Source organism: Canis lupus, chromosome 27 (assembly GCF_003254725.2).
Source record: "Canis lupus dingo isolate Sandy chromosome 27, ASM325472v2, whole genome shotgun sequence".
Lineage (NCBI taxonomy): Eukaryota > Metazoa > Chordata > Mammalia > Carnivora > Canidae > Canis > Canis lupus.
This window is the reverse complement of record NC_064269.1, coordinates 41,977,350-42,005,187: the sequence shown is the minus strand read 5'-3', so window position 1 is coordinate 42,005,187 and position 27,838 is coordinate 41,977,350. Positions and strand designations below refer to the sequence as shown.

At 53.3% G+C, this 27,838-nt stretch overlaps 1 protein-coding gene across 5 annotated transcripts in view; it reads left to right on the top strand.

Annotated features, from left to right (window-relative positions):
* Positions 1-27,396, top strand: part of TEAD4 (TEA domain transcription factor 4) — a 64,481-nt gene extending 37,085 nt beyond the window's left edge. For 3 of the 5 annotated variants that reach the window (XM_049102315.1, XM_049102314.1, XM_049102311.1), the window contains 10 exons: positions 1,782-1,846; positions 2,309-2,371; positions 6,734-6,862; positions 7,857-7,900; positions 8,430-8,485; positions 10,900-11,039; positions 12,136-12,309; positions 20,967-21,107; positions 22,061-22,213; positions 22,337-27,396. In XM_049102315.1, the coding sequence (XP_048958272.1) occupies positions 6,767-6,862; positions 7,857-7,900; positions 8,430-8,485; positions 10,900-11,039; positions 12,136-12,309; positions 20,967-21,107; positions 22,061-22,213; positions 22,337-22,450 (918 nt within the window). In that variant the 5' untranslated portion in view covers positions 1,782-1,846; positions 2,309-2,371; positions 6,734-6,766 and the 3' untranslated portion in view covers positions 22,451-27,396. The remainder of the gene's footprint in view (positions 1-1,781; positions 1,847-2,308; positions 2,372-6,733; positions 6,863-7,856; positions 7,901-8,429; positions 8,486-10,899; positions 11,040-12,135; positions 12,310-20,966; positions 21,108-22,060; positions 22,214-22,336) is intronic. The other 2 variants (XM_049102312.1, XM_049102313.1) reach the window with 2 other exon arrangements.
* Positions 27,397-27,838: the final 442 nt, after the last annotated feature.

The following is a 27,838-nucleotide window of genomic DNA, read 5'->3' as shown; positions in this document are numbered from 1 at the left end:
CACGGGCCTCTTCCTTTTGCAGGAAAGGAAACTGAGCCACAGAGCACTCTCACTGAACCCAGGCTTTGGTCTGTTTCCTAAGTCTGTGGAACATTTGGTTAGTGTAATCTGGAGGAAGAAGCTTAACAAGGCCTGGTTTAAGAGGAGAGGTCTGGGTGAAGGTCCAGAGAGGCGTGGGGCTGGCCGAGGTCCCATAGCTCAGTTTATGGAGCTTCTGGGCTAGCTCCCGGTTCCCCAGCTCCCAGTTCTGTGACCCGCCTGTGGTCCCCCTACTGGTGGCCACTTGGACTCTCTGGCCAGTGAAAATAGCGTTTCTAGCTGCAGCATGAGTGTTTCTAGTTAGATGTGGCGCAGGACTGTTGAGCTGTTTTTGGACGTTCGTTTAAAGTGGAGTACCTTGCCCTGGAGTACATCTCCCTGGAGAGGAGAGGAGACGTGCTGCTGGATCTGTGTTTAGGTGCAGACCAGCCTGCAGGTGATATTGTCAGGGTCTGATCCCTGTCCCTTCTCTTTCCCCTGACACAGACGGTCCAGTGCTCCTTGGCTGGCTCGTCTTTCTGGCAGAGGAGCCCTCCCGAGGGTGGCCTCTTAATTCAGCCTTGGCAGTGGGGAAAGGTCACCTGGGGGGCCAGCTTGGCTCAGCCATGCTCTCTGGTTACAGCGAGGTGGCGGACAGCCCGCTTGTCTCAACCCTGCCCCCTGCACAGCAGCCTCCTGACTTGTGGCCACAGCCCCCTAGGCTCAGCAAGGGCCGGCAGGATGGCAGACTGGTGGCTGTGCCCGCCGGCCCCGGGGCTGGGCCAGGGAGGTGACAGCTCCCTCTCCAACCCCCTTGCCCTCCCTGTCCCCAGCCCAATGCCCTTCTTTATGGTCTAATCCTCCTAGTCATCAGGGCCCAGCAGAAGGCTCACCTGACCACCCAGCCCGAGCTGACCCCTGTGCTCTGAGGGCACTGTGTGTTCCCTGTCCGTGGCCCGCAGTAGGGTTGCAGCTTGGGCACATGTCTCTCCTCAGCTAGGCAGTGGTTTCTGTGAAAACAGAACCTCTTTTCATAATTCCATTTACAACACTAGAGGACATGGGCAGCTCCTTACAGGTTTCCAGGGTCCTTCAGACATAGCCTCAGCCTCTCAGAGGCTGGGCCCTTGGCACACACTCGATATTACCCGTTGACTGATCTAATCAGAGCCATGGAGCTGGAGTTGTGGTCTGCCCGGGTTCTCTTGATCTGAGTTCAGGGCCTCAGGCCTCCTCCCTGGGGATGCTCAGGGTCTCAGCACTAATGTCTCCCACACCCCCTGCTGCCCACAGACAACACAAGACATCTCATAAGGTCCTGCTCATTTGTGGAGGTGCTGGAAGCCTTGGAGGCTGCATGGGGGAGTGTCAAGGCCCGGCACTTCCTGTAGCCTCCTGAGTGTGCAGGAGGGAGGCCCTGGGGAGGCAGGACAGATTGGCAGCTGTCAGGCTGCTATAGAGTGCGGGGAGGAGATGGCTAGCATGGGAAGAGGGAGCCTCTGAGAGGGTGCCTCAGGTTTGTATGGGGCTCACAGCCCTGTCCTCTCCTTGCTCTCAGGTTACCAGTCCCCCAGCGAGGGCTTAGTTTCCTCTTGCTGCTGGGAGATCCCTGGGATCCAAGGAGGGGGGGTGGGAACCTGCAGAATCCTCACCCCAAGTCCCCACTCAAGATGAGCAGAAGATGAAGGAAAGGATCCCTCAGATCCTCCCCTGCACCTGCCTTTTGTCCTCCTCCTGCTGAGAGGCTGTTGGTGTCTTTGTAGGTCGGAATGAGCTGATTGCCCGCTACATCAAGCTCCGGACAGGAAAGACCCGCACCAGGAAGCAGGTGGGCCCTGGGAGATGAGAGTGGATCCCGGGGGCAGGTACCCTGCTCCCAGCCTGCTCCCATGGTGGGCCAGGCCCTCTGCAGGACCAAGGGTGGGTTCTCAGTGGGGCTGGTTTAGAGGGGTTAGCTCTTTCTGGTGTATCACGGACAGTTCATTGTCCCTGCTGCTGTCAACTGGGAGGAGATCCCTCACCTTCCAGGGGAGTCAGCAGCCCGCTCCCCGCCCCTCTCCAGGACACCAGAACAGAGAGTGGAGTGGCAGCACTATACTTTGTTTTATTGCCAGACTCTGGATTAGCTGGATGTGGCAGGACTGAGGGCCCATCATGGACTGGGCCTTTCATTCACTCAGTCCACAGATGTGGGCTGAAGGTGCTGGAGTGGGGGAGGGTCAGGGAGCCAAAAAGGGGAGCACAGGCCTTCTGGGAGGTGGGGACAGCAGCCTTCTCTTCCTTGCTGCAGGTCTCCAGCCACATCCAGGTGCTGGCTCGTCGAAAAGCCCGCGAGATCCAGGCCAAGTTAAAGGTAAGACAAACCAGCGGCAGTGGGAGGGGGACCTAGGCCACAGGTGAGGCCAGCTTCCTAGAAAGTGGGGCTCTTTTTCTAGCAGGAAAATTCTTCCCCTTGGGTTCAGGGACTGGCTGTTTGTACACAGAGCCAGCATGCTTCTTGGTGTTTAAAAGAGTGGGATTCAGCCTATAACTGCTTGACTGTGCAGGATATGACAGTTGACCTCAGAGCTGTGTGTGTGAGACCACCAGGCTGTACAGTGTGTGCCTCCCCCCACCCCCGCAGCTCACTCGCAGATCCCAGCGGGATTGCCCTCCACACCCCATTCCTTGACAACCTCCTCAAGGCCCTGGCCCTTAGTACCGTCCCCTGTGCTTGCAGGGTGGTCAGGCTTGGGCGGCACTGCCCCTGGGGTAGGATGAATATTATTGCGGAAGCTGGTGAGATTCCTTCCTACACTCTGCTCTCTGAGATGGGCAGCTCTCTCCCCGTCCCAGATCCGCCCCACCTTACAGGGCCATCTCCTGACAGGGACTGCTCTGTGGAGGGCCAGCTGCTGTCAGGACTCCTCTCAGGGCAGTCTGTTTCCCACAGGACTGAGGCTTCCTGGACACTAGATGAATACCAGGTGGGAATGAGCTCCCTGTCATAGATGTGTTCATAGCAGAGTTTGCCCAGCTGCTTGGCAAGAAGAGCTGACATTTGGGGGTCTCAGATGAGACCAGCAGTTAACACACTTTTTTAAAGAAGGAGCAGAGGCCTCTTTTCTTTTTTTCCCCAACAAAATATTGCACCAGTATGTTACCAGAGGAGCTACTCTAGTCACAGCTAGGTTGATGAGGAATAATAATAGGCCAGAGACCCCCTGTTCCTAGTCACCTCTCGTGCTCTGTGGCTCTTAAACCCCAAAGTAGCTCATAACCCAGTTAAAAACCTTGGCACTAGATGAGCTTGAAGGTCCCATGTGGCTCCGGTTGTCCCTGATCCTGATGCAGAGGCTCCAAATAAGTGGTGGGAACTCCCAGGAAGCTGCACCCCACTGCCCACTCAACCCAGCTGTCCCCCACCCCTGCAGCTGCAGTCTAGCACCTCGCTCCTTTGTCCCCCGGACAGCTGGCCGGGCCTCAGCTGTTGCTCTCTTCCTCTGAGGCCAGGCACATGTACTCCTGCAGACCCTCTGGCCCTGGAGTCCAGCATGATCCCCACTTCTCCTCTCTGGTCTGCCTCTGACTCATTGGGACCCTGGCAGGGGGCCAGAATGAGCCAGAATGGAGAAAAGACTTTCCAGTGGTCTGTTTACAGCTGTCGAGGGAAACTTTTAATTCCCTTGGGGACCATCTGCACAGCCCACGTTTGCTTCAAGGAATCACTACGTTTGTCTATAGGCTCTAACTTAGAGGTTGGGGAGAGCTTTCAGAGACCACTGTGCAGACTGCAAGGGGAGCCATGAGCTCCTGAAATAAGATGCATTCATTTTCCTGGGGGTAGTGGTCTAAGGATTTTGTCATGTTCTCAGAGGGGTCTGGGATCCAACATAATTCGTCTCCCTGATGGACAGACTTCTGTTAGGTAGAAATCCTCCAGTACTTGGGATTTGGTCTGTCTGGGTCTGCCCTTGTGCTGTGGGAGCATGGATGAGTCACTGGCCCTGCTCAAGCTTTATTCATTTTAAAATATGAAATGACAGGCTTAAGCAAGGTGGTATCTGAGGTCTTCTTCAGCCCCCAAATTCGGTGACTCCCTGGTCTTGTTACCTGGTAACTGATGTCATTCCCCATGATGTCCTTCCCACTTCCCCCTGATTCCTGTTCCACCCTGGTGAGGGCGTGGTTTCCTGAGCCCTGGTCATTTGTTTAGATCAGCTATCCGGGAAGGGACGTAAGTTGCTGACATTGAGTAGATGGAGCTCTCCGGCCCCATAATGCAGTTGTTAACCACAGAGGTCCACAGGCTTTCTCAGGGTACAGCCTCCTGCACACACATGTCCTCTTGGAAGGAGAGCCCCGGGCCAGCTGGCGTGTTGGGCTTTTCCCTCCTGAGCAGTGTGTGTCCTCCAGAGGAGCCGCCTTATGCTAATAGCTTCTTCTTTGGTTATCAAAGAGCCTCTGAGAGTAAGGTTGACCCCAAAAGGACAGTGGTTTGAGGATGACTCCTCCTCTCAGGATGGTCTCCTCTGCCTTCCACGGTGTGTGCTGGGTGCTGTCAGAGTTCACTGTACATCCTTCTCTCCCCCTGTCCCTGGCCCAGGGACTGCAGAGGCCAGAGCTGAGTTGATATGCAAACTTAGACCAAGCTTTCAGGCCAGCCATCACCACTGTCAGCACCCTAAATTCTCTGAGGGTGCCACATAAATTCTCTGAGCTTCTGTTTCTTCAGCTGAAGATGGGGATGCTACTTGTCTTGCCAGCCTCACGGGAGTGCTGTGATGTTCAGAATCAAAGTGAGGTTGTGTTGTTGACCTTCTGTGGACCATCTTGTGCCATGTGACTGCACATGGAAGGGCCTCTGGGGTTCTAGTTCCATAGTCATGAGGTACAGGGATGCTGGGTGACCACCTGGACCTTTCAGAGCCTAATGCCTGCACAGTGGTGTTCCCCTCATAGGGCTATGGCGGGAGCCGAGGAAAACTGTCCTGGAGAAGCCACCTGTCTGCTGCATGGGCCTCCATCAGTTCTCACTATCTGTGACTCAGGACAGATCTGGTCTACCAACTTAAGTCCCACAGATCGGCTAATTTATTTTTCCCATTTAAAAATACTCATCAGAAAGAGAATTTCTTTTTTTTTTTTTAATTGGTGTTCAATTTGCCAACATATAGAATATCACCTAGTGCTCATCCCATCAAGTGCCCACCTCAGTGCCTGTCACCCAGTCACCCCCACCCCCCGCCCACCTCCCCTTCCACCACCCCTAGTTCGTTTCCCAGAGTTAGGAGTCTTTCATGTTCTGTCTCCCTTTCTGATATTTCCCACTTATTTTTTCTCCTTTCCCCTTTATTCCCTTTCACTATTTTTATATTCCTCAAATGAATGAGACCATATAATGTTTGTCCTTCTCCGATTGACTTACTTCACTCAGCATAATACCCTCCAGTTCCATCCACGTCGAAGCAAATGGTGGGTATTTGTCGTTTCTAATGGCTGAGGAATATTCCATGGTATACATAGACCACAGCTTCTTTATCCATTCATTTTTCGATGGACACCGAGGCTCCTTCCACAGTTTGGCTAAACATCGGGGTGCAGGTGTCCTGGAGTTTCATTGCATCTGTAAGAAAGAGAATTTCTAATCTGAGCTCCAGAGTTGACATATCCAGTCTTTTGGCCTCAGTTAAGTCACACACACTGAATAATACTTAATATTCCAGTCTATAAATGTGGTCTTATTTTGGACAAAAACATAGTTTCTGTTAGGCTTTTTGAAAATACAGTAATCTGGGATCCCTGGGTGGCGCAGCGGTTTAGTGCCTCCCTTTGGCCCAGGGCGCGATCCTGGAGACCCGGGATCGAATCCCACATCGGGCTCCCGGTGCATGGAGCCTGCTTCTCCCTCTGCCTGTGTCTCTGCCTCTCTCTCTCTCTCTCTCTGTGACTATCATAAATAAAAAATTTAAAAAAAAAAATTAAAAAAAAAAAGAAAATACGGAAATCTGAATACAGAAATACTGAATTATGTCTCCTCATTTTAAAGACCCGTGGGATTGGGGCACTCAGGATGGGAACCACTGGCTTCCACACATATAAAGATTATTATTACGGTTACTGTTATTGCCAGTGTTGTGAGTGCTTACATGTGCTTTTCTCCCACGGAGGGTGAATAGCTTGTATTGAATCCTGATGTGTAAAAGGCAGGGGGTGCCCAGTGCAAGAGAAGACTCCTGGGATGGAACCGAGATAGGTGGGACCCCCAGGAGACCATCCCATGCCTCCACACAGTCCATGTGACTGAGGGTGACCCCTCCTGTCCATTTGAGGAAGGCTCTGGCACGTTGGTGTATCATCAACCCTGGGTCAGGTACTCCCCTGGCTGCCAATGTCGTAGAGGCAAACAAGGACTAAAAGGCCTTCTCAAAGTAGCCCCCTTGAGATTGTTTGGCAGATGGTTTCCCGAGCCCTTTAAGCTCTACTAAAATAGATGGAACAAGTATTTTGCCCTTTGACAGATGAGGAAACTGATCAGAGGAACTAAGTGACGTGTGCTCAGTCACTAATCAAGTTCATAGGACTGCAGGGGCCTGAGCCTGGTCCCTCAGGGCCTTGTCCAGGGTTCTGGCCACTGGTGGTGGGACAGCTTCCGCGAGCACCAGCCTGGACCCCGCCTCATCCACACCTCTTATGGGGACCACCACTGAGGCCCTCCCTTCCAATGTCTCCCCAGGACCAGGCAGCTAAGGACAAGGCCCTGCAGAGCATGGCGCCCATGTCACCCGCCCAGGCCATCTCCGCCACAGCCTTCCACAGTAAAATGGCCCTCGCCCGGGGCCCAGGCCACCCAGCAGTCTCAGGGGTAAGTGGGGCTGCCTGGAGTCAGAGGCCATGCCAGCCCCTCCTTTGCCACTCTTCCGCCTCTCTAGGAGCCAGAGGCACTGGCCAGGCCTGGAGAGCAGGGGGCGGGAAGGAGGGACCAAGGACCAAGGGGCCATGCCAGGGCATGGCTCTGCTGGTGTTGGCACTGGCTTCTCGGGGGCCTTGCCTGTGACACAGCAGACCTTCCACAAGGGGCAGAGCTTCCTCCAGGAATAGACCGACCGAGTAGCCCTCCATAGTTGGCCTGATTGACAGATGAAGGGCTGAGGTGCAGCCGCCTTGTGCCCTGGAGCAGCCCCCATCTCGGTCCTGCCCCCGCAGCCCTCACGCACTCAGCGCCGTTCTCTGTCGCCTCAGACAGTCCGTGTTCAGACTCTTGTTCGTGTTGTACATTTCTTACCCCTGGCCAGCTAGCTCACACTTTCAGAATGGTCTAGAGAGGCTCTTCCTTTCCAGGGCTGTATCCTCACAGGCTTCTCTTGGTCGTAGGGACTAAATGGATCTTCATAATGCACCTGTAGCACTGCCCTAGGTGTGCAGGGAGAGGGCAGTGATGGGCAGTGTGATTCAGAGATTGCTAGCCCATCAGGATATTACACAGGACAGAGTGATGCTGTTTGCAAGGGAGCTTGGGACACCTAGAGCTAAATAGGTTTCTTGACTCTGGGACTGTTGAGGCTGCTGTGTATTGTGGGCTTCCAAGGGAGGAATATAGCTGCCAGGATTCCAAACCTGGGGTTTCTCCTGAGGAGCACCTTTTCAGCAGAGCATGTCCAGAGACTAGAGCTCCTCGCGACACATTTTGGGACACCACTCAAGCCTGGATAGTCCTGGATAGAAGCGCTAACTGTCTCCTTACTCCCACCGGTCCAGCCTCCTAGCCCTGCCTTCCAGCTGAGGCTCCTGCCTGGCCTCCCCACACCATTGCCCATGTGCACGGGGCTCTGCTGACTCTGTGCTTTTTGCCTCCTCAGTTTTGGCAAGGAGCTTTGCCGGGCCAAGCCGGAACATCCCATGAGTGAGTATGGCCTGCTACCCGTTGCTCTCGGAACTGAGCTGGAGCATAAACTTGGGCTGTGGAGCCTGGCTCCCAGTCTGGGACAGGGCTGCAATGTGCAGTCAGCCTTCCAGGAGGGGCTAGAGCTTTGGGATTTGGCTCTCCTACTTGCAGGCAACAACTCAGTCGGCAATGTGGACACCATGGGAGTTTGGTATCTGCCAAAACTCTAGTCTGTCTGGGGTAGAGCAGGGCCAGAGTTTGAGACCCAAAGGGAGGGAGGCTAGGAAGCCGGCCTCTGGCTGGCCGCTCTGGTTGGCCGGGAAGGGAAGGAAAAGAAGGAGGGGTGGATTTTTCCAATAGGCACACTGCTTTTGTGGGTCATCCATGAAACCTGATGGACTTGGCAGGGGAAGGAGCAGGTGGCCAGAGCCCACCAAGGCCACTGATGGCCAGACCCCCAGCCACACAGGAGCGTTGCACATTGCTGGAGGCTCCTGGGCTACCACCTGCTGTAAGGCTTACACTTCCTGTCTCCTGTCTCCTACAGTGTGAAACCTTTCTCTCAACAAACCTACACTGTCCAGCCTTCACTGCCTCTGCCAGGTGGGTCAGAAGTGCATGGCTCCTTTGTACCTCGCATGCCTGCAGCTCTTGCCCCCCCAGGTCCCAGGCCCCCCGACAGCTGGACATCTTATGACCCACTTAGGTGCTGCCCTGGCATGTGCTCAGACCATATGTCCCAGGCTCCTGGCTCCATCCCATTGCTTGCCCCTATCATGCACACCTCTGCCGAGCCCCTCGTTGCCTGACATGCTCCCCAGTCTGGGCTCAGGGCTTTCAGGGGTTCACAGGGTGGGGCTTATGCCCCAGGGCGACTGTTCCACCTGGTGCCCCTCGTGTGCCACTCCTGAGATGGCCTCCCTCTTGGTGACACTATAATCCTCTCCTTCAAGACAGGAGGTCCAAGGAGAGCGTGGTTTTCTAGCATGGAGCTGCTTGTGAGCAGAGGGAGCACTCCTGGCGGAGGCCTGGAGTGTGGGTGGGCCCGCATGGCAAGCACAGGAGTCCGTCCTGGCCCACAGTGACCTGCCCTGTCCTTGCGTCTTTCTCATGAGGGTCTCCCATCTCCTTCCTCTCTGCAGGGTCTTCACCCTTAACCACCCTTAACCTTAACTTTTCTGACTCTTTGCCTCTGCCGACTGGCCTGGCTTGTCCTTTTCCCAGAGCAGCACACCCCCCTGCCTGAGGCCTTGGTTGCTGCTTTCTCCCAGTCCCCAGGAATCCACCCTCCTGTCTGTGGCCGCCTCTCACAGGCCTCCATCTTGTTCAGGCCTTCCTACTCTTGCCTGGATTATTGCAGCAGCCTCCTAACCTGCCCCCTCCTTGTTTTATCTTGCCTCCCCTCTACCCTGTGGCTCATCCCAGTGACCTTTATAAAGCAGCAGTTGCACCCTGTGGTTCCTGGGCTTAAAATCTTTTCCTGGCTCCCTGGTGCCCTCTGGGTATGATCTAAACTCTGTCTTAGGACTTGCGTGGCCCTCCTTGGTCACTCAGCTTCTTTCCTCTCCCTGCTCCTGCCCTGCATCACCCCGCCCTGCCTCACCCTGCCCTGCCTCACCCCGCCCTGCCTTAGGGCTATGGCTTGGGCTTCCTCTCCTGCAAGCTTCCCTGCATCTCCACCTGCCCAGTTCAGGTGCCCTGAGCACTCTGCACCCCCACCTAGCACTTGACACTCTTCATTGCTAGGGGCTGGGCTTGAGGGGGCAGTGTCTGTGACTAGCTGGTCAGTGTCTTCCATGTGTCCTGTTGTGTCTGGCACATGGCACTTCCTGGGTGAGCGGTGCTTAGACAGTGAGTGAGTCCTTCAGCGGGTGTGTTCAACACAGGCTTTTATGTCCAGCATGGTCCTCTGCCCCCCTGTTTCTTCTCCGTCTCCTTCCTATCACGCTCCTGAGTTCCCCAGCCTCCCTCTCCTGGCCTGCAGGCTTCTGGCCTTGTGCCTCACTGCTGTCATCCCGTCAGGCACCAGGGCCTGGGGTTTGGCTCCCCTCATGTGCCTCCTCGTCCCTTACTCTTCCTTCCATGACACCGCTTTCATTCACACCTTCTTCATATTTCCTCTGGGAAGACATCCCCAGGACTGTGCTTCTGACAGCCTCTCCCCTGCTTGCTCCTTCCTTCACATTGGGTAGGACCTTCCAGAAATGCAGGTCTGAACATTTCACTGCTCTGCCAGCAGTCCTCTGTCATTCCCAAACACCCAGGCTCAAATTCATGCTGCTTAGCCCAGCCCGCTCCAGGCCCATCTCTTTCACTTTGTTTCCTGCCACGGCTGCAGACCCACCTGCTCAGCAGCTCCCCTGAACACCTGGCTTCTAGATGGCCGAGCTTCTCACAGCCCCCCTACCTTTGCCTCTGCCTTGTCCTCTGCTTCCAGCACCCTTTTCCTGTCTTCACCCCTTGCCTCCTGCTTGTACTTGCTACTTCCTTCAAGCATCGCCTTCCTGGGGGAAGCCTTCCCTGACGACCCCGAGTCCATTCTTACCATGGTCACTACTTCCTTTCCTGGCGAGCCTGTGTGTGGGGTCCATTCTGAGCCAGGCACTGTTCTGGGGGCTGGAGGGACAGCAGTGAACAGATCAGGAGACTTCCTGTGCTCACAGGGCTTATATCACTGTAGCAGTCTCTGTGTCTGGTTATCTCTGACTGGACTCCAAGCTCCTCGATAAGAACCTAGCAGTGCTGCTCAGGAAGCCTTCAGTCCAGCAGGCATCCTGGCCCCTCACCCGGTGTCCATTTTCCCTTGAGTGCAGTTATTTCCAGGGGCCCGAGGGGACTGGCTTGTACTAGGCCAAGCGCTCCCTTCCACCGCCCCTGCTGGGAGGCCTATTTATGGGAGGCAGGAGATGCCCTCGCCAGCTTGGGGTCTCACTGCTGGGCCTGGGATCCTCGCAGAGGCTGTTGGCAGGGAGGCCATATGTGGACCGCTCCCCATGTGCCTCTCCTGCTGTATGCAGGGTTTGAGTCTCCTGCAGGACCCACCCCGTCGCCCTCAGCGCCCCCAGCACCCCCGTGGCAGGGCCGCAGTGTGGCCAGCTCCAAGCTCTGGATGTTGGAGTTCTCTGCCTTCCTGGAGCAGCAGCAGGACCCTGATACGGTAGGTCCTGGCCTGGGTCTGGCCAGGTCTCTTACCTGTTCCTGTTTCTGGAGGCTCCTGCTCCTGTGTCTTCTCCAACTCTTCTCCCACCTGCTTCTGGCTTCCTGCCCTGGCCTTCTGCCCCCCTCCACTTTTGGGTTTCACCTAGATCTCTTGCTCTTCCCAGTCTTCCCTTCCTCTGGCCCTCCCTCCCCTTTCCTTTTCTTCTTCAACCCCTCCCTCTTCTTTCCTCATGCAGCCTCTCCTCTTCCCCTCCTCCCCTGGCACAGTGATGCTTCCACCCTAAAGCCCTCCCCAGGTTTCTTTGTCCATCCCAGTTCTCTTGGCCTCTCCCTCTGCTGCTCCCTCCCTGACCTGAATTCTTCCCACCCAGTGCCCACCACCCCCTCACTGATCCATCCTTTCCCCTGTGGCTCTGAGGAGCCTCCTGGGTCTGACCCACATCCTTGTGATGCCAGCTGAGAGCGGGGCCCCGCCCCACCCTGTCCCCTTCAGTGTCCCATGTCCTGAGTGACCAGCGTCACCTGGAAAGGTCAGAGGAGGAGATGCTAGAAGAGCCTGGGCCCGGGGGACTTCATAGGCCATTTCACTTTGCCGTTTTCAAACTTGTTTTCTCAGCTGAGGAACCATTAATCAGACTCTTACTCAGAAGCCTGGTGCGTACAGCAAAAGAAGTAGACTTACTTTGGTTGTAGCCAGAGGTAGCCCAGCCCCCATCTGCGGGGTGGAGCATAGTTTGAAAACACCTTATCTAGGTCAATGGTCTGACATCCCAGATGAGATAAGAGAGGCCCAAAGGTAGAAAATGACTTGCCTACGGATATTCACTGACCCAGCCAGGACTAAGAGTGACCCCAATACCTACCATTTAATGAGTATCTATTAGGTGCACACACCACCCTGGATGTTCCATACCTGTTAACTTTGCTTGACATTGGGTCCTTTTACTGTCTCCATTATTCCAGTTGGGAAAACAGGCCCGGAGAGGTGAAGTCATTCCTTGCTCCAGGTCGTATGGCTGTGATCTGAGTTCTGGTCTTCTCCATCTGCCCTGTTCCCTTGCACCTGTCCCTCAATCCAGCTCTTCTCTCCACAGTACAACAAGCACCTGTTCGTGCACATTGGCCAGTCCAGCCCAAGCTACAGTGACCCCTACCTCGAAGCTGTGGACATCCGCCAGATCTATGACAAATTCCCAGAGAAGAAGGGAGGACTCAAGGAACTCTTTGAACGGGGACCTTCCAATGCCTTTTTTCTGGTGAAATTCTGGGTAAGCCCTTTGATAAACCCTTCCTTCCAATCTCTAGGACATTGATGATAATGAGGAGAAAGGAGGAAGAGTGGGCATCAGGTGCCCTTTTCATGAGTGGAAACCTGGAAAGGTGGGGCTACTGCAAAGGGCGGCGCAAATGCAAACTGGCCACTCAGTGGTGGGAGGCTGATACAGGAGGAGGCAGTGGTGCTGGAGGACTGAGCGTGCAGAATCAGGTACTTTTCTGAGAGGTTGTGATGGCAGCTGGGTCCAGGCAAAAAGTGCAGCCACAAGGGGGCTGTCATACTGGGAAGAGACCTCGGGGGACTCTGAGGGAGGGGTAGGTGAAGAGCCAACATGAACTCTCTGAATTCCAAGTCCTGAATTCATTTCAGGGGTGGAGCAGGGCAGCTGTTGGGTTGGGCAGGGCTTGGAGAAGTGGGCTGGAGGATTAGGATAGCTCACCCCGAGAGAAACACCTACCCAGCTCACCCAGCTCAGCCTATAGCCTGAGCCTCTGCTGCCTTCCCTGCCTCACCCTGGGACAGGTGCTGTGTGAAGAGAGCTCCCTGCTTTTGCAACACCTCCTCTAAGATGAGCAGGTACATGCTTACCTTCCAGGGGCCCAGTACACACAGAAAAGGGGTGCAGGGTGGGGAGGCAGACAACTACACACTAAACCAGCAGTGGGGACATACAGGAAATCCCTCTGACACACAGCCTTTGATCAGTTTTCAGAGCACAGAAGAGGCAGTACTGGGACTGCGACTTGGAGTTCCTGAGCTTTAAGGTGCTGCAGGCTTGTTGTGGGAGCAGAATAGGATTGGACTCGACCTATAGGGATGGGCAAGATCCATCCAGCAGAGCCTGGGAAAGGCTCTACAGCCTGGCACAGGTGTAAGGACCATGGGCTCCGGAGGGGAAAGGCATGGGCACAGGTGTGTGAAAGTAAAACTGGGGCAGCCCCAGTGGCCCAGTGGTATAGCGCCGCCTTTGGCCCAGGGCGTGATCCTGGAGACCCGGGATCAAGTCCCACGTCGGACTCGCTGTGTGGAGCCTGCTTCTCCCTCTGCCTGTGTCTCTGCCTCTCTGTGTGTCTCTCATGAATAAATAAATAAAATATTAAAAAAAAACAAAACTGGTAAAGGGACTCCGATCCTGAAGGGACTTCTCGTCATAGAGTCTGGGTTTTATCCAACCCAGGATGAAAAATAGGTAATATTTTCTTTTACTTTATCTTATTTTAAATCAATGAATATTAATAGTTATATAATGAATTAATACTAAGAGGCAAATCATTCATCAGGTCCCCCTCTCTCCTGGAGATTCTTCTCCCAGGTGCCTCTGTGCTGCTTCAGTCTGAACTGGTTGTTCTCAACCTGCTGTGTGGATGTCACCTGGACACTGCATTTACTCTTCCTCCTGTATGGAATCTGTGGTTTTCTAGATCTCTACTTCTCTCTGGTGTCCCTGCTTATCTTGCAGGAAAACATTCTCTAGTACCTCCCTAAGGAAAAATGTGTGATAAATGTTCAAGTCTTTGCCTGGTTGAATGCCTATTGTTTTGTGCTTGGTTGATAGTTAGACTGGGTATAGAATCTAGGTCACAAATATTTTCCCAGAGATGATTTTCAAGAATCATTCTTCAGTGCGTTGCTCCAAACACGAGTAGTCTGATTACATTTTAATTCTCTATCCTTTGTTATGTCACTTGGGGTTTTTTTTGTTTGGTTGTTGTTGTTGTTTTTTTTTTTTTTAAGATTCATTTATTTATTCATGAGAGACCCACACAGAGAGAAAGAGATAGAGACAGAGACATAGGCAGAGGGAGAAGCAGGCTCCCTGAGGGAAGCCTGACATGGGACTTGATCCCAGACCCCAGGATCACACCCTGAGCCGAAGGCAGATGCTCAATTGCTGAGCCACCCAAGTGTCCCTAGATTTTGTTTTTTTATCTCTGAAAAATTTGCATTTCCTTTCTATCTCTTATGTTAAGTTTCAGATAGAGGAGCTTTGGGATATGTGTGTTTTTACTTTCTGATTTTTTTAAGCCAGGCACTTTGAATTGTGAAATTAGTGTTTCTCAACTTGGGGAAAATTTACTTATATTATTTCTTTCTCTCTGTTGGCTCTGTTTTTTTTTGTTTTTTTGTTTTTTTAAGATTTTATTTATTCATGAGAGAGAGAGAGGCAGAGACATAGGCAGAGGGAGAAGCAGGCTCCCTGTGGGGAGCCCGATGTGGGACTCAGTCTTGGACCCCAGGATCATGACCTGAACCAAAGGTAGATGTTTATTTAACTGCTGAGCCACCCCGGTACCCCTGGCTCTGTATTCTTATCCAAGAAACCATATCCTGGATTTACCCTCTATGATTTTTACAGTTTCTTGATTTTCCACCTCATTTTCTTAGAGATTTCCTTAACTTTATCTTTTAATTCTTCTGAGTTGATTGAGTGTATCTGAGTACATATTATGTAAAACCCGGTACAACAGTGGCATAAATAGTTTATTTTTCTTTCATGTAAAGTAAGTCTGGAGGTAGACTCTCCAGGGCTGGTCCAGCAGCTTCTTACAATCACTGGAGATCTGTCTCCTCTCCAGCTGTTTGTATACACAGTGCAGGGCTTCTGTCCTCAAGGTCATGGCGGCTTCTGGAGGTTTTTTTTTTTTTTTTTTTTTAAGATTTTATTTATTTATTCATAACAGACACAGAGAGAGATAGGTTTTTTTTTTTTTAATTGATTTATTCATGAAAGACACAGAGAGAGGCAGAGACACAGGCAGAGGGAGAAGCAGGCTCCCTGTGGGGTGCCTGATGTGGGACTCGATGCTGGGACTCTGGGACCACACCCTGAGCCAAAAGCAGACGCTCAAACACTGAGCCACCTAGGTGTCCCTCACTGAAGGTTTTTGAATAGGGCAAGATGTGGCCAGGGTTGTCCTGGGCTGGATAAATCAACTGCCCAGCCTGGAGGTGAGGAGCAGGCTGTACTAGTATAGGTCAGGTCTCTTTGGGACCTCAGCCAGAGAGGCCGGCTGTAGGGGGTGATGTGTGCAGCAGGACATCTTTCTCCCTTTCTTTAGGAGGGGTGTAACCCCCTTCACTTCCCCTCTTTTCTCTCTATCAGCCCTGGACCTGGGAACAGGAACTAAGAGGCTTTGCCTTGGGTGGCTGTCAGCACCACTCCTGCCCGTCCAGCTGTGCTGATTCCTCTTTCCCGCTGTGCATCCAGGGAGGCTCCTGGCCTCTCTTGGGGGAAGCCTGCATCCGCTCTTGAGTGCTCCTTCCTTTAGACCCCCAAGCCAGTCCAGGCTTAGCCTTGACTTGGAAGAAGGAGCTTTGGGAGATGATGACTCTTTCTCAGCTCTGGCTCAGCTACCCTGGATTGTAATTTTGGGTCAGAAGGAAGGCCTGGTTGGCTGGAGGCATTTGTGGAAACAGCATCTTTGGCCGGTGGGGGGAGATGGCAAATCTGGGGCCTTTTTCACCAGCTCTTGGCTTCTTTTAGTTTCTAATAATATTCTGTGTTCTAGTCACCCTCCAGATGAGGACCATCCTAGGCCTACTATTTCACAAAGTGGGGGAACTGAGGCATGGAGGTAGTGTGGGCCTGACTTTGAGACACGCGAGCCAGGATGCACCTCTTTTTCCTTTGGTTGTCCTTGTGATATAAGTGTTGTGACCTAGGTCAGGGTAGTTGGTGGAAGGTTACGCCAGGCACTGTTCATCGCTGCATGTATCAGCACGTTTCATGCTTGCTACAACCCTAAAGGCAGTTTCTGTGGACAGCCTCGTTCAGTAGAGGGGAAACTGAGCACAGAGTGAAATCACTTGAGGGTCACCCAGTTCCTAGTGGCAACACGAGGATTTACACTCAGTGTGTCTCTAGGGTGTGCACTTGGAACTGTGACACTGAACTGGCTGACCTTACAGAGTGCCAGGGGTACCCTTCATGCAGGGTCCCGTGCTCCCCCTGCTCCTGTTGGAGAAGGCTCTGGGTCGCCTAAGAAAGGACCCGGAAGACCCTGAGGAATAGCAGGTGGTGGCAGTGTGGGGATTGCAGACTCAACTGTGCATCCAATGTAGAGTTGGACAGTTGAGCTTCTTGGGTTTTCTAGAACCCAGAGTTCCCTTCCAGAAAGTGAGGAGGTGAGAGTGCGCAGGTAGGGAAAGGTAATTAGAATGTTCCTCTCCAATTTTGCTTGTGGTCCACATCCCCTCCTTCCTCTTGATGTTTTCGGGGAGGTTGGAAGTAAGGATTGATGGCAGAAGGGAAGGGAGGAGACAGTTGGTGCTGGGGAACTTGACCAGGTGGGTTCCCCATGTGGCCTCTACGTTTGCTCATGGGCCATGCACGTGGCCCTCCTGTGTGGACTCAGCTGGCCCTTGTCTTCTAGGAACTCACATTCCTTGTGGGAGAATCTGGAGCAGGTCTCAGGGTCCTGGAGCAGCAACCAGTATACAGATACAGGGAAGTGTGGTGGACTGCAAGGGGGGCCCTCCTGGTGTGTCAGGGGAGGCCAGGAGGGCAGCAATGGGCTCCAGCTGGGGTGGAGAAGCTCTCATCTTTGCTCTGCCGCTCGAGACCTGTGACCTGAGCAAAGCTCAGCTTCTCTAGGCCCTTGTCTCTGTCTGAACAATCTGCGGTTTTTGTTCTTGAGGGCCTGCAGGGGACTGTGTCTCTGAGGACCGTCATGTGCCCCTGCCCCTTGCTTGAGCCCCTAGAGCCAGGTCATCTCTGAAGACCAGACACTTGGTCAGGGCAAGGATGGGTGAAATCAGAGATGGGGGCATGTCAGTGGCCAGGGCTCCTTGGCAGTCATCTGGTCCCTCCTGTGTGGGGAGGGTTAAGGCACCAGGAAGTACAAATCTGTGATGGGGGAAAAAGAAATGCTCCTGTTTGCTAAGCATGAGAGTTTTGGTCAGCCATGGGGTCCTCATAGCCAGCTCTGGTGTTCCTGCCATCTGGAACCCTCTTCTCCTGCACCCTGGTGTGGCCACTCCCTCTCCTGCCAACAACTCTTGTGAGGCGGGCCACACACAGTTAGAAAGGAGAGCTGTGCAGACAAGGAAACAGAGCCACCTCCCCTGAAGCCTTCCTTTCTTCTCCAGCCAGCAGTATTCTCGGCTCAGCCCAGGTTGTGCATGCTAGGGAGTTGACCAGGGCCCTCTTAGAGTGGGAGGAGGACTTTGTCCTCTTAGCTGCCTTCCCCCCACCCCCCACCCCGAAAGTTACTGTTCTTTCTTTGGGATGGCGGTTGTGGTTCCTAGGCTCATGGCTGCCAGGACAGATCATTTCCAGCAGGAACTGGCCTCAGGGTGCAGGAGGGGTCGAGTTGTGAGGCCGTGCTCTGTTGCATGTGACATACAGGGTCTGGGGAAGGGATTGAGGAACTGAAGTTGCTCCTTCCTTCCCCACAACATGTGGGACCAGCCGGGGCCATCTCTGTCTGTGGACAGGGGAGAGGGAGCTCTTGGATCACTGATGGCTGTTAACACCAGTCTGCAAACTGAAAGTTCTGGGCAGAGGGTGAGCTGAGGCCTTGGAGGGAAGAGAGTGCCCCCAGACCGGCCCCCATCCCAGCCTGCTGCTCCCTTCAGGCCCTGACATTTCTCCCAGGCACATACCAGCACATGACAATGGATCTGAGCCCCTCCAGCCCCCGCTCCTGGGCTGCGGCTGGCTGTCTCGGCTCATCTGTCTGTCACCCAATCCCCTACACCTGTCCTAGGCCCTGCCTGGGCTGCCCACCCGCACCACGGCTATGAATAGGGTAGAGGGAGGGGAGTGTGGGGGCATTCAGAGGGCAGGAGGGCGAGCAGGGGGGTGCAGCCTTCCTCTGAGGTTGAGAAAGAGAAGCCAAGCCTATTAGTGAGGGGGCTGCAGGGGTGCCCAGGAAGTATCTGAAGTGTGGCTGCAGGAGAGGACTGGCAGGGTAGTCAGGAAGACGGAGCACAGAGGACAAGAAGAAGTACTGGCCGTGGCTTGTCCGTGTCACTGGCTGTGTCTTCCAGCTCTGTGCAGTGTAACCACAGGGCAGGTCCCTGGGCAGATGTCGGATGGCCATTTGCGGGATGTTTACCTCTCTCCCACTACCTCCTTATCTCTTTTGTCTCTATCTCTCTGTGCCACTCAAACACCATCACATTTACCCTACTTGCTGTCGCACAAGTTCTGAGTTCCTTAATAGCAGAGACAATGTCTCAGCCTCTTTGGGCCCTACTCCTCTTGGCCGTGCTGGGCTGGGGCAGGGTAAGTGGGTGACTGCGGGATGGAAGGGCCAGGTGAGTGAGAGCTATAACCAGGACCTGTGGGGGTAGGGGGAGGCTGTGTGGGGGGTGCTGGCAGGTTGGTGGGGTGGGTGGAGGGGTGATGCAGGGCTCACCTCTCTCCTCACTCCGTGCCACCGAGGCCACGCACAGCTTTCATTACAGGCCCACCTCTCCCCAGGAGTGGCCCAGGCCCTGGGGCAGCTTAGTCCTTCCTGGCAGGGTATTTACCGTCTGGGAGGGGCCGAGGCCACCCGGAACCGATCCTGGCATGTCCAGGGCGCTGCGGGGGTGCAAGCAGCTGTGACCTTTGTGTGCTGGGAAGAACCTGGGAGGGACTGGGCCAATGCTGGTGCACAGCGTTCTTTTAGGTGACATATGAATACAGACTTCTTCTGTAATAGTTACGCAGTTATTATCACGTACATCAGAAAAAGGTAGAATCCCTGACTGACTTCACAGGTAACATTGCTGAGCATGGAGTTAAGGCCTGAGCGGATTTCGGAGAAACCGGGAGGGGCAGCATAGGGCCTGTGGTGGGTGGTGCACAAGTACACCAGAATCAAGAGGGCCCACCAGTAGCTGAAGTCCAAGAGGCATCATTCTGTGCTCTGGCGTTGCTGCCTGGTCAGTACCCGCCCTCCTGCGTTCAGATGCCTGCCCTTCCCAGGCGCCCAGGCACCCTGCCAGCTCTTTCTCACGCTTCTGCCCCGTGCTTCTAGCTGCATACTTGGAGTGAACTGCTCCTTTTTAAAGAAATTTGGCAAACTTGTTCTCCTTAGGAGAAGCATGTGACTTAGCAGGGAAAATAGGAGACGGAGAGCTGGATTTTGGTCCCAGTTCGCCTTATACATAATTGTGTAAGTCCCAACTGCCCTTAATTCCCAGCCCACCTGAGGACCGAGCCAGCCCCGGGTGGGATGCGGGGTGTGTACAGCACTGCTGTTTATTCCAGAGGCTGAACCTTGATGTGAACATAGCTGTAATTGCTTGTTCTCCTGTCTTCCTAGAGGCCTCATTAAAACCATCACAGGGTATGCTAAATGTATGCCATTCTATGCGACATGAAAGCAGCCCATTTTCTTTTTCTCATAAAAGTAACACATCCTCATTCTGTTCCATAACCTGCCTTTTTTTTTTCCCCACTCAACAATTGTAGTCCATTCATAATAATAAATATAGGTCCTTCTCACCATTTTTTGTGGCTACATAATATTTTTATTGTGCTGTAAGACATTTACCACCCCCCACCAGTCTAGAGAATGTTCTTGCTCTTGGAAAACCTTTTTCTGGAAAGGAGAGAAACCTGATGACTGAGCATCCCCTAATGGCCAGTAACAGAACTGCCTGGTGCCTGGCTCTGAATGGTGCCAGAACCTTCCCAGGGCTCTGGGGAGACCCTCATTTTAACAGCATCTAGAGCTTCTGCTGCATCGGTAGGGCTGCACTCTGGGGCCAGTTTGGCAGTGATTTCAGGCTAGTTCTGTTGGTGGGAGGAGAGGCTGCACCCTCAGACTCAGCCTTTTTAAATCGGTGTGTTTGCTCCGAGTTCTAAGTTGCTCTGTTAGCACCCCTGGCTCAGGTGGGATGACTCGGTGTATGTAGAAGACGAGGGGCTCACTAGTCAGGCTGGGGAGTGACAGTCGTGTTCTCTCATGGCAAGGGGCTCGGTGAGAGGGTTTTAACCATGGAATGATGCAGTCAGACTTGTCTTGTGAAGAGAACTCAGAGAAGTTAGAGAATGAACCAAAGGGAAGAAGACTGGCTTTGGTAAGGGGCATGAGTCTGGAGGCTGAGGCAGGCATGTAAAAAGGTCAAGGGTGGCTTGAGCCGCCTTAGAGATGGGTGAGAGGCCAGCCCCCAGGGCCATTTCCAAAAGAGCATTGGCAGGGTCCAGTCACCAGCTGAACCGGAGGATGAGACATAGCAGAGTCCCAGCATCCCCTCCTACCCCTCTGCCAGTCTCCCATTCGGCTTTCTGTTCCCACACTGACTTCACCATCAAAATTGACTCTGGAAAGGAGCTAACAACTTCATACTAAAATAGAAATGACTGATATAGATTCAGACGTTTGTACTTTGACAAGAGCAAAGCCTTTGACTCTTAAAACTTGAAGTCCAGAAGGCCCCCATTGGGGGCCCACCTGCTGGTTATATTGGTGCCTGAACGGGTAGCAGAGGCCTGAGACTAATGTAGGTGCCAGTGTTCTCTTTTTCCATTATTGAGGCAATACAGCCTGACTTCATGCCAGGCCTAGATGTGGAGGAAGGAGGACACTTTCCAAGATCCTACTCTCCATGTTCTTTTTAGGCCCTTATGATGTCTTCCTGGGCCTAGAACCTGGACTGTGGCCCCTGCTGACTCACCTGTCCACTGTTTGTCTTCCCCGTGTCTTCCTCCAGGCAGACCTCAACACCAACATCGAGGATGAAGGCAGCTCCTTCTATGGGGTGTCCAGCCAGTACGAGAGTCCGGAGAACATGATAATCACTTGTTCCACCAAGGTCTGCTCTTTCGGCAAGCAGGTGGTAGAGAAGGTGGAGGTAGGAGCCCACCCTGCGCGCTTGTTCAACCAGGCCCTCCGTCGATTCTCACTGGCCTTCATCCTTGTCCCCACCTCTTTCTCCAGATTTGTCTGAGTCAGTGAGTCCCCTCACGAGTCTGGCAATTACTGGTTACCCACCTCATCTCAAACACCACTAGATGTGGGGGGCAGGTACCAGGGAAGAAACAGGGCTCATCCCAGGGCTTCCCAGCCCCGGCTGCACCTGCAGCTTGCTGGCGACTTTAGAATCACATTGGTACCTAAAACCTGCTCCCGCAGCAATAGTAAAACACTCTTCAGGTTATTATTATCATTATTTTTTAGATTTTATTTATTTATTTGAGAGAGGGAGAAACAGCACAAATGGAGGGGGAGGAGCAATGGAAGAGGGAGAAGCAGGCTCCCCACTGAGCAGGGAGCCCTGTGTGAGGTTCAATCCCAGGATCCTAGGATCATGATCTGAGCCAAAGGCAGATACTTAACCGGCTGAGCCACCCAGGTGCCCCTTTCCAGTTATTTTCAATTAAATGTTCATTCTGAGATAATTAGGGCTTCACACACAGTGTAGTTGTAACCTCTTGGTATAACTAGAGTATAATATTGGCATTCAGGAAATGGACGTTGAGGTGGCCCAGCAGCCTGGTTCAGATGTTACCTGCTTACGTGTACTCGTGCATGTTAGCACATGTGAGTGTGCAGCCAGGTCTGAGTCACTGCTCTGTGCCATCTTGCCTAGTGCCACTATGCCTATATCTTCTAGCTCCCTCCTCCTCTACCTGGTGTGCCTGTCACTGACCTAGAAGGGAGGCTCTTTTCTCAGGGGCCTTAGGCCTCCTGCCTTTTCTTCCTGCTTGAGAGTGAGTGGGTCATGGAACTTCCCCATAGAGTTGGGCCTGGGCTGGAAGTGGTCAGAAGAGATTCTAAGCCCCCGCTGCCCCCTGGGTCCTGCAGACAGAGTATGCCCGCTATGAGAATGGCCACTACTCATACCGCATTCATCGGTCCCCACTCTGCGAGTACATGATCAATTTCATCCATAAGCTGAAGCACCTGCCCGAGAAGTACATGATGAACAGCGTGCTGGAGAACTTCACCATCCTGCAGGTGTGTGTGTGTGTGTCGTGGGGACAGGGGCTTTGCAGTTGTGGGGCCAGAAGGGTCGATGGGTCGAGCAAATGACGTGCCCTTGTTTGGGGCTTTAACTCTTGCCTTTTCCTTCACCTGCAGGTGGTCACCAACAGAGACACACAGGAGACATTGCTGTGCATTGCATATGTCTTTGAGGTGTCAGCCAGTGAGCACGGGGCTCAGCACCATATCTACCGGCTGGTGAAAGAATAAGAGACTCAGGGAGCAGGGAGGGGGGAAGAGACGTCGTGTGTGCAGGGACATGGGGAGGGAATCTGCAGGGGCAGCCCCTGAAATGCCAGGAGAGCTGGGAGGTCATGACTCTTCCTATCCAGCAACAACCTGCAGTGCCCAACCCCAAATAAACCCAAGATGGTATGTATTTTCAGAGGACCTGATCTGGCTGTCTGAGCCTCGGGAGGGACTGGGAGAAGGAGGGGGGCAGACTGGGAAGCAGGCCAGAAGCAGCCCCAGAGATCCCCAGTGGACTCAGCCAGGAATGGTGCCAGATGCTGAAGCTTCGGATGGGATGGTTCCTCTGTCACCACTCGAGCCCTGAACTGTGCTGCTGGCCATGCTGGGAGGCTGCAGGATAGGCCTGTGGGCTCTCTGTTCTGTGCGTGTCCAGGTGTGTACCTGTGGGTACTTGTGCACAGTGTCCTGGCTACCTGTGTTGCCCCTGCCTCAGAACAGCTGACAGGGAGGCTCAGTGCGCTCAGGGGTTGAGTTTTAGCTATGGAGGTGACAGTTGTTGGGAAATTTGAAAGAGGACATGGCCAGAGCTCTCTGAATAGTTTTCGTCCATCCCCAGTGGGAATGGATCCCGGAGCCACACTGACTGCTGGGGAGGATTGGTTCCACATCACAGGAGCCTGAGACAGGGAGGAGGTTTAGGTGGTGAGGCTGGTGTTACGCAGCATCCTTTGTGAGAAGGGGGAGTGAAGGCCAAGAAAGTGGGTCAGAGGTCTGCAGTGGACCAGTGGTCTCTAAGACCACACAGTTCTGAAGTTCTGCGAGTCCTTCCTCAGGCTGCCTCCCAGCCAGGATGCCTGCTGGGTGGTGACTGCATCGGGGCTAGCCCAGGCTGTCCACTCCCTCCCCAGACAATAGTAGTTTCTGTGTGCCCTGTGGATGAAGGAGGGCTGTGGAACCCACCCCAAGCCTCACAGGAACCAGCTAAGGGCTCCCTGGTTTACCTCCTTGGAGAGCTGTATGGGCTAGGGTGTTGGTGGTCCTGGCTTCAGGCCTGGTATTCCTAGCTGTCTGACCTCCGGCAGATTTCTCCACCAGTCTGAGGCCTGGTGTCTTTTGCTCTCTGTAAAGGGGAAGGCAACAGCACCTCCCTTAGAAGCCCCCAGTGAGAAAGAGAGCTAATGTCTGTAAAGTGCCTGGTGCAAGATGCACTGAATAAATGTGATTACAATTAGTTTAACCCTCCGCTTCATCAGGGAGGCCTGGGTCTAGCTCTTTGCTGCATCTCGTGGCCCTCTCGTATCACCCTGTAATGGGAACCATAATTCTGGAAATCTGGAGCAGAAGGGACCCAGGATTCAACCTATAGGTGTTTACTTTGTGCGCAGCACTCAGGGAGATATTATACAGGAATACAAAAGTGAGTAAGACAGCATCTAGGAGGTGTTATGGAATGGTGGTTAGGATCAAGGGCTTGAGTCAGACAGCTAGGATTGAAATCCTGGCGCTTGGCCACTGACTAGCTTTGTGGCCTTGGGGCAAGTTACTTAATTTCACTGTGCCTCAGTTTCCCCATCTGTAAAATGGGTATAATAAGAGTACCTACCTCGTATATGTAGAGTGCCTCAAATAGTGCTGAGCATGTAAACATGTTCGATAAATATACATTATTTTTAATAGGAGCTTACAGTCTAAAAAGTCAGATTGGATAGTTCCTAAATGGAGTTGGTTGATCCTCACAGAAACTGGAGTTCAGAGGTGGGAGAGAGCAGGGTATGGAGGATCCAGGGAAAAGGTTGTGATTGAGAGGGGTTGCCCCTTAGAGGGTGGGTATTTACAAAGGCTGGGCAGCGTCCCAGATGGGGAAAAAAAGCCAACAGCCAGTGTCCTCGTCAAAAAGCAACTTTAAATGCCTCTGGACTGCTGCTAGATCTCGTGGCAAGTTGCATAACTTCACTACATGTGGGGCCCGGCTCTCATCAAAAGATGTGCTATGGAGGTGGGGCGTGGGGTCCCTGAGGCCCTGAGCAGACTGCATGTGCTCACATGTCCACGGGCAGCGACTGTCACAACCCTCGCCCTCTCCCCTCGGGATTTTTGGATAAGGAGACCTCATGCTGCCTCCCCTTCCAGTTTGACTGTGAACCTTCAGGCAAATACTCAAGAAGGATGTGTGAGCAGGCTCTTGACCATGGCACAAATGCACGAGCTAAGGAGATGATCTTTTGCATTATGGATGGGAAGGAGTCAGTGCAGGTGTGGGGACCCACTCTTTGCTGTGTGTTTTCCCCTCTCTCTATAGACTGACCTCAGTAGCCTCATGGAAAGTCATGTACTTCTAGCCCTAAGTTCCAGACCAGTCAGGCATGGGGATTGCTGAAAGAGATGCCTCTGCCCCTGGCATAGTGCAGATGGGGCCACTGGGGCCAGTGGGAGCCCTGACGTGCCCCACCTGTCTCACAGGCTTGTCCAGCACTCCCCTACGCCCTCTGGATCAGGTGCCCATCCCTCCCTTTCAGCTTTGGCTCTGCATGTTCCCCTGGCCAGTTATGCCCTTCCTTTGTCTCCCACTGGAGAACTGTTACTCATTCTTTAAGAGTCAATGTGGAGTCACCTCTCTCATGGGGAAGGGTCAGTCATACCTGCCCTGTGTGGCAGGAGCCTGCCACCCTGACCCAGAACACAGGTACCTCTGTCACCTCTCCTGATCTTCACCCAGTGGGTGCTGTGCCATCTCCATTTGAAAGAACAGAAGGTGGAGCGCAGAGGAGTGAACTGGCTTGCTTAGAGTATTAATGTGTGTATTCATCCAGCTGACAGATGCTTCCTTAACTTCCATGTTGTGTGGGGCGGGCCCAGGGAATGTGTCTCTGACCAAGACAGACAAGGTCCTTGGGGAGCTTCCGTTTCATTGAGGAAGAAAACAAAGTGAGCAAGTAACAGGACATGCAGACTGTTACAAGTGCTTTCAGAGCAGAGAGGGGTACGCAAGTTGAGAGTCACAGGGGAAGCCTTGGGGGCCCAGGGGAGGTGGGGGAAGGCATTGCGAGAAGAGGCAGGGAGGTATGGGTGCAGGGCCAGTGCAGAGAGTGAGAGCTGCATGAGGTACGGGGGCAGCAGGGGCTAGATCCTGCCTAGGCCAGCTGTCCAGACCTGGGGTTGGGGCTATGGGGGACAGCTCAGCTTCCTCCACTGCCCAACACTCGTTGCTTGGCAAGGACTTTGGATTTTACTCTATGTGAAGGGAGGTCCTGGAAGTGTTTGAACTGAGGGTCTTTTTGATCTTTAATCTTTGGTTTTCTTTAGAAATCAGCACTGGGGCTGCTGGGTCCCACAGAGAAGCATGTGCAGTTGTCTGCTCCTGAGTCTCTCTGTCCTCCTAGATTCAATGCCTGTGGGTGGAGACTGTAGCTTCCTTGGTCTGTTCCTTTCTGTTAACTAAGCACATTTGGAACACAGCAGGTGCTTAGTAAACGTTTGCTGAAGGAGTGCACGGGTACAAGGCAGTGTGATCCATGGCGTCTAGGCCTGGGAGGTAAGGGCCCTGAGCTCGCCTGGGTGGAGCCCTTTGCCCTCCTGACCATCTAGAGCTGGGGGGGGGGGGGCGGTGTTGCTGAGATGGGGATGTGACAGCAGGCTGCCTCCGGGGCCCCCAGTGAACGTCCATAGAGTGGGATGATCTTCCTAAGGAGAAAAACCCACACAGGACTTGAGGGTATGTGTGTGTGTGTGTGTGTGTGCATGTGTGTGTAGGTACCAACTCTGCCCTTTCAGGACTGAAGCCAGGGGAGTGAGGATCAAGGGGTGGCCATGGCTCAGGCCGCTCATAGACTGTGTGCCTTGGCCATCTCCTGCTCTCTCTCCCTAGCCATAGGCTCCAGGGGACCGTGGGCAGAGTGTGACGGGGCTGGAGGTAGGAGGGCCAGCAGCTCATAGAAATAGGGGCGGGGGCAACAGGGAGCTCCTGCTGGCCCACAGCGCTGGGCCTGGTGCAGGCCTGTATCAGTTCAGTACTGCTCACCTGGGCGGAACTGGCACAGAGCAGGGATGAGAGAGCCGCAATGGGTTTTTTTTAGCTCAGGGGCAGTTATACCCAGTGGTCGCTGTGTCTGACCCCTTCTTACTTATCTGCTATATCAGCTCCAGAAAGAAAAACCAGAAGCTTTCCCCCAAAGACTTAAATCTGTATATAAGTTGTTCTTGAGAACTTAAACCCTAGAGCCAGGCAGACCTAGGGCCGAATTGGCTGCTGCTAAGTTATGGGATCCTGTGCAGATAGCTTACTCTCCCAGACCTTCATAACCCTACTTGGGAAATGGAAATAAAATGGCTTTGACTTTAGGTTGCTATTGGAAGAAGTGTACCTAGCTCACGGTGAGCACTCAGTGAATGGTAATAACTTAGGTGTATTAGAATCTCCCCGGCTCTGTTCTTCCCACCCCTAAGACAGAAAGACACACACACACACACATACACATACGTATTTTTATAGAAAACAAAACAAAACAAAACAAAAAGGCTCATGCCTCCTAGAGCCCACAAGGAAGCCTCAGGCCTTAGTTTAGTGGGAACTGTCTGCACAAAGACAAATGCTTAGACCTTCATCCTCAGGTTTCAGAAATGGGGAAGGAAGTGTTCTTAACCAGGAAAATAGCTTTGTGGCCTACGAGGGGAGAGAGGCCCCAGGGAAGGGTCTCGAAAGGGAGCACAGAACAGACTTGGTGGGCTAAGTCACTCTGAATAAGACGCTGTCTGGGAATTGGATTTGTTTACTTCCTGAGAGAGGATGGGAGAGGTGGTCCAGAACCTCTATAGAAGGCTGAAGCCCGATTGGTGGAAATGGCTAAAGGTCTTTTTATTTTTAAGCTCATGGATGTCTAATATTCAACTTTAAGTTTTTTGTATTTTTGCTATGTAACCCCCCTTTGTCTCCTCAAATCTTCAGTAAAGTCTGCTACCTACACAAAGCCCTTTGTGCGAGTGGTTTCTTTTCATGAAAGTGAGAGAGTCTCCTCTGTGAATAGAGCTTGGAAACAGCAGCAGCAGCAGATTAGAGCCACAGAGGCAGCATGAACCCAAGCATGTCAGTGGGAGCAGGGATGCAGATCCCACGTGAGCTGCCCCCGGCCGGCCCTGTCCCTCCCGAGAAAACAGAAAGCCCTCGGAGGTACCCACATACGTGGGGTAGAGTTCAAGCTTCTGCCATCTGAGTCACATAAAGTTCTTGCCACTGCCTGAGTGAGGATGTCCTGGCGCCGCTTCTGTGAGCACTGCAATGGTAGACGCACACCATCAGGTGCTTAGTAAACAAGAGGATACAAAGTCCACTGGATTTGAAGAGTGGTCAAAATGAGAGGTTCAGGCGGGGCCCGGTGGGATTGGGTTCCTAGCTCGGCATGTTAGGAATGT